At 38.6% G+C, this 11,543-nt stretch overlaps 1 protein-coding gene across 1 annotated transcript; it reads left to right on the plus strand.

Moving 5' to 3' along the window:
* Window positions 1–510: 510 nt before the first annotated feature.
* Window positions 511–10,030, plus strand: snap29 (synaptosome associated protein 29). The gene is made up of 6 exons (XM_051652709.1): window positions 511–579; window positions 2,072–2,318; window positions 3,629–3,825; window positions 7,379–7,464; window positions 7,595–7,699; window positions 8,948–10,030. Exons 2-6 carry the CDS (start codon window positions 2,073–2,075, stop codon window positions 9,106–9,108), a joined length of 795 nt encoding a protein of 264 aa, XP_051508669.1. The 5' UTR covers window positions 511–579; window position 2,072; the 3' UTR covers window positions 9,109–10,030.
* Window positions 10,031–11,543: the final 1,513 nt, after the last annotated feature.

Genomic DNA, 11,543 nt, shown 5'->3' on the forward strand with positions numbered 1-11,543 from the left:
GAAATACACTTTAACGTTACACCAGTTTCTTCAAAATTAACAAGAATATTGGCTTATTTTGTAAATAATTTTCCAACTCTCTCCAAAAAGACTTGTACTTTATAACAGTCCCAAAATAAATGATTAATTGTCTCAGGGGCATCCGCAAACGGTGACTTACTGTCGTAATACGCTAGGTGACCGTTACGCTCTCTACTAGTTAAAAGAGCGAAAGATCTCTGTAAAAATTTCCTAGCAGTGCCTACAAAAGTATTATTTATTTATAAAAAAATAAATAATATAAATGTAAAAAAAAAAAGTATGTTTTTTTGATTTTGTTTTTGTTTTTTGGACCTGCTTGCGAGTGTATTTCATCTATTTATCTAATTGTTTTTCATAAGTTACAAATATCAAAACCTCAAAACACACCACTCAGTGTCATAAATATTGATATCAACAACGAATATGAAAAAAAGTGAAAATGGGGGAAGAAACACAAAAGAGGAGGAGTCTATATGACATCACGGTGACGACACAGGAAACAGTTTCATCCAGAAGAGTCAGCTGACAGTAGAGCACATCACCCTCTTGCGATCAAAGGTGCATTTATCGATAAAATCTTCCATATTTCATGTTTTTCATCATACAGACCGAAAAGAAACGTAATGAACTGTTAAAGATCATGTAGGTTTTATTCGCAGGCTTGTTTTCGAGATGCAGAAAGAGTTTCGATTAGCTGAAATCGAGAACGAGCTTTAAACCGCATATTTCATGTATACATATTATAGCTATTATAAACTTGTCCAATATTTGTACATTTAATATGTGTTTTGTTTTTACATCTAGAAATGTTTGGAGGTCTGCTAATGATTTGTCAGTGGTGGAAAAATATACCATAGTAATGTCGTAGTATTCTTCATGTAAATAACATTGTACATGAATATGGTGATCATTTAGTGCCACATATAGCTTTATTTCAAAGTGCAATGGTATTACCATATAATATCATCACTGTACCATGGTACCACCACAGTTCTACCATGAACTACCAGTACCACCAACAATATTAAACTGATTGTATAATATATAAGTAAACATTGTTGATACTAGTTAACCAGCTTGTTTATATGCTGTCTTTACTCTTTAGGTTGGCTAGTAAAAGCCTAGTCTAAAAGATTATTGATAGATAGAATGCTTAGCTAGGCATTGCTAGTATGTTTTAGCATTCAGCTAGGTGTTGCTAGCATGTTTTAGCACTCAGCTAGACATTGATAACATGTTTTAGCACTTAGCTAGGCATTGTTAGCATGTTGTAGCACTCAGCTAGGTGTTGCTAAGATGTTTTAGCATGTCTCTATCATATTGCTAGCATGTTTTAGCACTTAGCTAGACATTGATAACATGTTTTCGTACTTAGCTATTGCGAAGATGTTTTAGCGTGTCGCTACCATGTTGCTAGCAAGTTTTAGCATGTCGCTACCATGTTGCTAGCATGTTTTAGTACTCAGCTGGGTGTTGCTAATGTGTTTTAGCATGTTGCTAACATGTTACTAGCATGTTTTAGCACTTAGCTAGGCTTTGCTAGCATGTTTTAGCACTTAGCTAGACATTGATAACATGTTGTAACACTTAACTAGGTGTTGCTAAGATGTTTTAGCATGTCGCTACCATGATGCTAGCATGTTTTAGCACTTAGCTATGCATTGCTAGCATGTTTTAGCACTTAGCTAGACATTGATAGCATGTTTTAACCCTTCGTTAGGCGTTGCTAACATGTTTTAGCACTTAGCTAGACATTGATAACATGTTGTAGCGCTTAACTAGGTGTTGCTAAGATGTTTTAGCATGTCACTACCATGATGCTAGCATGTTTTAGCACTTAGCTATGCATTGCTAGCATGTTTTAGCACTTAGCTAGACATTGATAACATGTTTTAACCCTTCGTTAGGTGTTGCTAGCATGTTTTAGCATGTTGCTACAATGTTGCTAGCATGTTTTAATACTCAGCTAGGTGTTGCTAGCGCGTTTTAGCATGTTGCTATCATGTTACTAGCATGTTTTAGCACTTAGCTCACTATAACTCATGTGCAGGATGTCTGCCTACCCCAAATCCCACAACCCATTTGCTGATGATGATGAAGAGGATGTGGCAGGTGCAGCGAGAAGAGGCTTTAACTTCGATGATGATCCGGAGGAGAGCGCGCTGAGCCCAGCGGAGAGACGCCAGAGACAGCTGCAGAGAGAAGTGATGCACACCGCCCAGTCTGCCGTGGACAGCAGCTACCGCTCACTCGGGCTCATCTATGAATCGGAGAAAGTGGGAACGGAGACAGCAGAGGTGAGAGGAGAGTTTAGACTGCACACACCCTTCCTCTTTGTCTCTTCACATTTATCACTTTGGCTCTTGTGTTTTATTCTAGAGTCATGCAACCACGTTAGTTATCGTACTTCATTCACGATGTGTTCAATAACAGTACCTATGGCTACCAAGAAACGAACATTTCAGTGACATTTCACTATCCTCAATGCCAATTTCACCAACACAGCAAAATTTGACTGTTTAACACACTTCTTTATTTAAATGTTAACAAATTACATGAACGCAATAGTTTGTAGCCAAACTTTGCTTAATTTTTCAATTAAGTAAACAGTCCACAGAACAAAGAAACAAATTAGTAAAAGCAATACAATAAATAAAAGCAACCAAACAAAAATACAATTGACATTTTTCCAGTATCTAACAAACTGAAATACACAACAAAGGTAGGGGTGAACCGATGTATTGGCTGCCGATATTTATCGGCCAGTTATTAACCAAATTAAAACCAGTGGCATATTGTAATAAGCATGAAAACGCAGATGTGGAAAACCAGTGGTTTATTTATAATTAATTTGTAACACACTTTGCAAGAACTCAATCCAGAGTTGAGTGCACAATCCAGAAGTAATAACTGCCACACTATGTAGAAGGGTTGACACTCCTAAGAACATTTAATATATATTTTATCCCCTTTCCTCCCCAGTTTTGGAATGCCCAATTCCCACTACTTAGTAGGTCCTCGTGGTGGTGCGGTTACTCACCTCAATCCAGGTGGCGGAGGACAAGTCTCAGTTGCCTCCGCTTCTGAGACCGTCAATCCGTGCATCTTATCACGTGACTCGTTGTGCATGACACCGCGGAGACTCACAGCATGTGGAGGCTCATGCTACTCTCCATGATCCACACACAACTTACCACACGCCCCATTGAGAGCGAGAACCACTAATCGTGACCATGAGGAGGTTACCCCATGTGACTCTACCCTCCCTAGCAACCGGGCCAATTTGGTTGCTTAGGAGACCTGTCTGGAGTCACTCAGCACTGTGGCTCTTTAAAATGTTGGCCTGTCATGTGTTCAACAGATCTAATGTTCAATGGAAATTATTTATTGTTAGAACAGTGTAAAAGCTTTTGTACCTCTTTGCAAATTTTTTAAGCATTCCTACGTAAAACAGCGATCTGATGACAAAATAAGTTAAATTGCAAAATATCTATAATATCTATAATATATATTTTTTTTAAATCGATATCATATCGGCCTAATATTTTCATATTGGTTAATCCCTAAACAAAGGTAATCAAAAGTAACATTTTTTTTCTCTCTTCAGGAACTGATTCGTCAGGGTGAAGCTCTGAAGAGAACGGAGAAAATGATTGACAACATGGAGCAGGACATGAGGACGAGTCAGAAGCACATAAACAGCATTAAGAGTGTGTGGGGAGGACTGGTCAACTACTTCAAAGGCAAACCTGAACCCAGACCTCCACAAAACGACCAGCCGGTGTCTTATGAGGCCAACAGCAGGTGACATTAACTACTGAGTCAATGTATTTAGCTCTTAGATGTAGACTGATATATATCGCTTTTACTGATTAATCGGTGCTGATAGTTGCTTTTTGGAACTATCGGTTATCAGATAAAATCTATTGCAGATACTGTTTTTTGTTTATTATTCCTCTGAGTTACTCTATAGGTGGCGCTGGAGGATTCTACAGTTAGAATGGCTTCTTTCAACAGAATATATCAAATATTCACCTATATTTATATCCTAACTTCAATGCATATTTTATTATTTTGATTAGATAATCAAGTGTTCTAAATTGAAGCGAGGGCATGTGAAGAAAAATGCGTCATCAGCACATACATTGTGTCTCCAACCAAGGTTGTTATCGTAAATGAAAATGATTACTAAAGCGAAAACCAACAGTGAAAAAATATTTTCTAAAATAGATATTTTCATTAACTAAACAAACTTTAAAAGTGCACAACAAAACGAACGACAAATAGAATCATGGAGAAAATGACTTAAGTTATCGTATTTTCAATCATTGTTGGATGATCTGATTTGAATAATCTCATGTTTTCTTTTATCTCTTGTAAGACTTGTATCTCTGCAGAACAATAATGGGCTTTTCCCAATCATTGGCCATTTTCAAAACCATTGTGATTCCCTACTGTCATTGGATAGTTTAAAAACGCACATTCCGGTTTGAAAACGCCCACAGATTGGAAAACACCTGTTATTGTTCTGCAGTGACCTATACTTGAAAAAAACCGGCGAGCAGCCATCTGATTGACATGTGAAAACATACGTGTATATGTGTTGTTAAGAGGCATGTAAAGCTGGGGGCGGGGCTCTGGACGACACCAAATGAAACTCCCATATGAGAAAGTGTTGACGGCAAATAATGGCGCCCTTTGAAACAGCACAACTACAGCACAAAATAAATTGGGACCTCATTTAGTTGACCTCAGACAAAACTTCTGAATATATTTCATTCCATGAACTTCGGAAACTGTGTCAAATAAGCGACTGCTTGTTCTCCGGTGCGGGCCGTCTGACACAAGACCCGTGTGATTCCAGTCCACGCTGCTGATATATGCTACGGAGATGTTGGAATAGTTTCTGCGAAATAAAGCCTATATGCATCGGCTATTTAGGTTTCATTTATAGCACATTTTCTTCATGTCAAAAGTGCTGTGTTGTGGTGAATTTGACAAATGATTTTTTTTAACTTTGATGGTATTATTTTGAGCGAGCATCTTCTGATCAAGTGTTATCACATGCAGCCTAAAGACCAAAGTATACTTCGGGTTTGCACATTGCGGATCGCTCCGCGCACAGTATGTGTGACACAAATTGCGTCATCAGCACAGCTTGACCGCGCGCTGCCTAGATTTTCTTGACTTACACATGCGGTCCTCGGCTGTGCGTGTCGTCTGTACATGCGCTGGCCATTGACCGTACTTAAAGAGTGTCACAGAGCAGTTGTAGTTTGCATGCATTGAATGTATTCCTATTCATTCACGGTCAGAAAAGTATACTCGGAAAGGCAACATGATCGGCCGGACGCGAGGCAATCCGGAACGTGCAAAAACGAAGTATGCCTGGGCCTTAACACTTTACAATAAGTTTGTACTTGTTAACATTAGTAAATGCATCTTGAACAAATAAAAAACAACATTTGTGTTTACATTTTACAACAAGGTTTCATTCGTTAACATTGGTTAACGCATTACGTATCATAAACTAACAATGAACAGTATATTTTTACAGCATTTCTTTTTTTAATCTTGGGTAATGCTAATTTATAAAAATACAACTGTTTATCCTACGTTCATGTTTGTTCATACTGCATTAACTAATTCTAATCGCAAGTGATCCTCCCTATGCCCTATACTCACTCTGAACTGCAGAACCCTTGAAGTGGGCACTCTGAAGGAAACGTGGCATTACTGTATGAATGTACCTTCGCTAACAGTCTTGTGGAAGGGCCCTCTGAGAAAAGATTAATTTTCTCACTTTTGTTTTGAACGAGCATTCGAGTGGCATCCCTCCTGCAGCATTGCCCTTTAAGAAAGCCAAAAATGCAGTTTTGAATTCGCCCCGGAACATCAAAGTGCCGTTACCTCAGACGAGTAACAGGTCAGATAAAAAGTCCACTCCATGTATTGTGTTGTAAGTTCATCAAAAGAATAACACTCGACTGCTACCACATTTCTGACATCGCGTACCTTTAGTGTAGACAGATTTATTAATTATAATGGGAGCGGTCACGTTGCTTTCAGTGATATACATTAAATTTGTCTTTTATAGAATATTGACATAAACTGAAGGAGCTGTCTGGTTCAGCCAAAGCTTGTTTGGTTTTGTTGAAACTAATAAGCCATTAATCACTTTCAGAAAAATACCATTAGGCTTCCACAGTACCGCCGCTCCCTATACGCATATTACGCAGTCTGCGTAGGGCACCAACTCCCTAGGGGGGCACCATCATACCCTAGGGGGCACCGGAAACTCAACCGGCTGCCCTTACTCGCATGTTATATGTTATTCAAGGACCCGGTAGCATTTGCAGAACACGGTCGATCGCCTCGCGCTCACACTTTCTCATCACGCCTTCGCACCGTGTACCACATTACCACGGTGATGCCATGATACTGAATGATTGATCATGTTCATATTTCATGATGCTGTCATGGTACTCCAAGGTACTTTAAAAAATACCATGGTTTTACTATGACACATGTCAAAAACATGGGGTTATCACAGACCATAATAAATAAATAAACAAACAAGTGTAATACCATGGTGCTTTTGTGAGAAATATAACAGAATAGGCTTTTATTTGTGATAAAGGAAAAATTAAATTTGTACGGTATATACTGCATATACAAGAAAATGGTTAAATACTTCAAAAGCAAATAAAGTAGTTAAGTATTTATAATTACTACTCATGCAAAAAATAAATAAATAAAAATCAGTGCCCTTTTTTATCCTTCTGCCCCTGTCCCTGCTAAGGTCTGTGCATGTCACTGTTGTGAATAGTAATGAACTGTATTCCTTATAAAACCTCATCTGGTGAAATATATATACATGAAATCCTTCTAAATTTTCAATATAAGAGTCCCTGGTGTGTTTTGGGCTTGTTTGTATTTAAAGTCCCGTGTTATGCACCAAATGTTAATTTGTTTCTGGTTAGTATTTAGATTTTGGTTGCACAAAAAACTGCATCTGGCATTTTATTAATTTTGGACTCTTTATGTCTGTGCCCGTCATAAGGAAAGACTAAGATTTTTTTTTTTACATTCTATAAATCTATTTGAAAAACGATTATCTAATTATTCTGCCTTTTGTCGGTAAAATCCACTATCGGTCAAATAATTTACAGTTAAATGGTCATAATGACCAGCTGACTCCACATTATCCTGCTTTAGTGCATGGCTACTTACCAAATAAATACGAAGATTGACAGGAAGTAATGCATATGCTAAAATGTCTTCTAATCTGATTTGTCAAAGAATGATTTAACAACAAAAGTATTTTCTAATTATTTTTTATTTTTTATTAAATTAGCTTGCAGAATGCGCTTGCGGTGAGCAAACAACAAGAAGACAAATATCAGGCCAGTCACCCCAACCTCAGGAAACTGGAAACATCTGGTAAGCACAAAACACATGAATATACACATACTTCTGAGTTTACCTGTATACAGACACCACATCTGAACATGAGGAAGTTAAACAGAAGCATCTGTCAGTTCATCTGAATCACAGATGTGTATTTGAACAGGATTCGGAGCCTCTGCTTCACTGGATGATGACCTATCCAATCAGAATGGATATCCCAAGAACAAACAGCTACGGGTCGCTCATCAACAACTGGACAAAAATCTTGGTGCGAAACACAGTTTTTAACCCTTTAAGCACTGAAGGTATTTTTAAAGATTACCTGTTTCAGTGGCATTCCCAAAAATAGAAGCTTATAACTAAAAAACAAAACAAGAAGGGTCAAATGTTTATGGTATCAGTGTAAAGAAATCTTTGCACACTTTTTAATGATATAGACGGATACATTCTGAGACTCTCAGCCTAAGAAACTGCTGAAAAATCACACAAAAAATTTAGCCAAAAATTTGCTTTTTTTTCCCTTTTCTTATTTAACATTATAAATTTCTGGTTGTAAATAAGGTGGCTACGAAAAACTGCTGTTGTTTTGTTCCCAATCATGTCAACTGTATCTGATAAAAATGTTGTGTTGATACGACAAAGCAATCAGAAGTTATAGCACTACAAAAATAATTAATCATAGTGTCCACAAAGGTCTCCACGTGTCCAAAAGCCTCTCCAAACAAATAAAACATAATAATTGTACATAAGAACTAATTACACATGCAAACACAACAATGACTAAAGGTTTGCATAGCATGCAGACATGATTTTAGTAATGAGATTTCACAGAATGAGTTTCATTCTGTGTCATTTGAGTCATCATTGAGTCTCTGTCATGTATTTGGCGCCATCTCCTGGTGGCCATATGTAACATTGTGCTTCATGTGGATTATCTAATGATCTTTGCATCCGATTACCTTGTGTGTGGACTCATTTGAAATATAATGACCTCCTCTAAATAATGGTATGTAATATTTTATGTTCCGTTTATATATTGTGAAGTTATAAGCAAAAACGTGGCATATTAGCAACACCAACATAATTGTCAAAGACATATACATAGCTAATACTCGCTATATTATTGTCTGTGAGTAAAACAAATAGGCTGGTTGTATTCTACTCTTCGAGAACTTTCCAACAACATATGACACATGGCTATTTGATGAGTTTGATGTTTTTACTGATTGCAATAAAATGTACAGTGCAATTTTTTTTAATAAATTATCAAAACGGAACACTTCTGCTTTGTCTGAAAATTTTAAAGCACTTGTTCAGTTTTGGTCATTTGGACGCCCTTTGATATTTTTTCAGTTTGAATGCAATTTTAATGCTAGCGAGAGTTTATATCCTGTGGAAGACCAAACGTGAATATATGAATTTAAATGCGAAGATCTAACTGTTTTTTGTTGTTGTTTTTTTAAACCTTGATTAAGGTTCTTACTGTGTCTTTGTGTGCGCAATGTTCTCTCTCCAGATGAAATGTCGTTGGGTCTGGGTCGGCTGAAGAATCTGGGTCTGGGGCTGCAGTCGGAGATCGATGATCAGGATGTTTCTCTGGACACTTTGCTCAATAAGGTCGACACGATGGACGGCAAGATCAGCTCCACCAACAGGCAACTCAAAAACCTCAAATAGACTTAGTGTGATGTCATCTCTTGAGGGCGTGGCCAATCTGCAATGATTTATACCTGAAACACCTTAAACTTGAACACTGTCAGTGCTCATTTGATTTTCCCTCTAATAAATGTATGTTTGTGTGTGTTCACATATATATGCGAATGTGTTGGACAGAGAAAATATTAAAGGAGATAGATGGTGTTTGGCTCTTAACATTTCAGGTCATCCATTATTTGCTCGCCACACGTCTGGACACCAACATAACATATAGCCAAACTGGTTTGTACAAGATCTGGATGCCTCTTTATGCAGGGTCAAAATATTATAAATGTTACCAGTGAGGAAAGTGTATCAACGATGTACACCATTTCAGTTACCGTTGTCCACCAAAGCAATGTTAGTAAAGCACTCCTTAATCAAATGACTAGTTTAGAAACCACATTCCTCTGGTTTAAGCTCACCTTGTAGAATGGAACTGATAAGAAGCAAATGTATTGGTTATTCCACTTTCATCTGACACTTCTATCATGATTCTTGATATCCATGTGATTTTTCATCAAGTTTTTGGTTAATAAAGCCAATGTATGCACAGTAATGGAGTCTTAAGTGTGTAGTTTATCAGAAAGTGTGACTATTGACCTGCCTTAATGTTTACCCTTTCTTTGAGGCTTAGACATAGACTGATTCTCATTGCTTTGTACCATGGCATTTCACCAGATTTTATTGGCTAGTTCTCAGTCCCAGCATCCTACACGCTATTCGTATCTTTTGTAGAGATGTATTATGGTAGCTTTCTATGATATGCCAGGCCGAATCAGGTGTGAATTTGCAAGCGTGTTTTGATTCATTGTTCAAACTTTGTACTCCTGTTAAAGCCAACGATTTTTGTCTGCTGAATGTGATAGGTAATATGTAAACAAAAATAAAATATAATGTTTTATTTTGTGTACGTTTTCATTTAGATCATTTCACCTTGGAGGGCAGTAGCTGTTCTAGTTGTATGGTGCCCTGGGTGAAACCCGCTTCAACACGGCCCCAAAGTTGTTGTTGGGGGGGAGGGATTTTATGGTGCCTTGGGTGAAACCCGCTTCAACACCCCCCCCAAAGTTGTTGTTGTGGGGGGGGGTTATTTTATGGTGCCTTGGGTGAAACCCGCTTCAACACACCCCCAAAGTTGTTGTTGTGGGGTGCGGGGGGGTGGTGGTATTTTATGGTGCCTTGGGCGAAACCCGTTTCAACACACTTCAACATGCCCCCAAAGTTGTTGTTGTGTGGGGGGGGGGGGGGGGTAGGTGTATTTTATGGTGCCTTGGGCGAAACCCGCTTCAACACACCCCCAAAGTTGTTGTTGGCGGGGGGGGGGGGGTTAATTGTATGGTGCCTTGGGTGAAACCTGCTTCAACACATGCCCAAAGTTGTTGTTCTGGGAGGGGGGTATTGTATGGTGCCTTTGGCGAAACCCACTTCGACACACCCCCAAAGTTGTTGGGGAGGGGGGTGGTCTGTGTGGGTGCCTCGTGCCGCCCCCCACAAGATGCCACCCTGGGATGGCCCTTTCCTTAGTCTATTTAAAAGTTCAAATACCATTGCAGATATCATAGAACACTTAAGTCTGCTCAGTTTCATTGGTCGTGTACACTCTTTTTAAACCTCATTTAAACCGCTAGTGATGTCTATCGTTGGTCTTGGCCGGGCTGGAATCCCTTTCTTTTCAAACCCTAATCCCAGAATCCCTAATCGGCGGTACAAGATGGTGGGTTACACGCTAATAAAAGAAAACATCTTATTAAGCTCCTACTCGATCTTTACCCTCACAGATCACATTAGTGAGTTCTTCAATGAGCTCATTGGCAAAATTAACAGTGACCTCAATGGTGAGCTAGTCCATGTGCTCATATGTTGTCTTTACAACGAGTCGCTATATTTTAATGGTTATGATCTTTTGCAATTTGACTGTATATTTACAGTCAGGAGCAGACAGGAAGTTGGCGGGGGGGGCTTGTGACATGACACAGACCGCTTTTAAACCTGCGCCATAGCACGCACTTACATAAGTTCTTGCGACGATTATGCTAAATACGCCAACAATGTTTGTAGTTATGTAAGCGCATTAAACGCCTTTCCTTTATCGGTGTAAGGTCATAAACGGATTAAGAATAAACCAGTTGACACAGATAGATTTTTGCCCATTAACCCAACTGCAAGTAACGCCTTTATCGGCATTCTTACCAGCTTATCTAGTGTGCGCAAGTGTTATGCGCATGCCTCCTCATGGTTTGACGTCAGAAGCAGAGAGTAACACGATTAATTCCAAAGTTTTCTAGCTTTGTCTGATTTTTTTAATAAGCTGATTCTTGCCAGTTATCAGCATATTGGTGTACATGTAAACGGTTAGCACATTAGCGCTAATCTGTCGTGAGCACATCCACTACTAAGTGTGCGACAGTTCCGAC

The sequence above is a fragment of the Myxocyprinus asiaticus genome, chromosome 24, assembly GCF_019703515.2.
Source record: "Myxocyprinus asiaticus isolate MX2 ecotype Aquarium Trade chromosome 24, UBuf_Myxa_2, whole genome shotgun sequence".
NCBI lineage: Eukaryota > Metazoa > Chordata > Actinopteri > Cypriniformes > Catostomidae > Myxocyprinus > Myxocyprinus asiaticus.

Bases quoted from the DNA above. Each gene is read 5' to 3' on its own strand.
- snap29 (XM_051652709.1), top strand. From the start codon at position 2,073: ATGTCTGCCTACCCCAAATCCCACAACCCATTTGCTGATGATGATGAA. The intron at 7,465-7,594 runs GTAAGCACAAAA...GTATTTGAACAG, and splicing joins CAGGAAACTGGAAACATCTG to GATTCGGAGCCTCTGCTTCA. The intron at 7,700-8,947 runs GTGCGAAACACA...TTCTCTCTCCAG, and splicing joins ACAACTGGACAAAAATCTTG to ATGAAATGTCGTTGGGTCTG.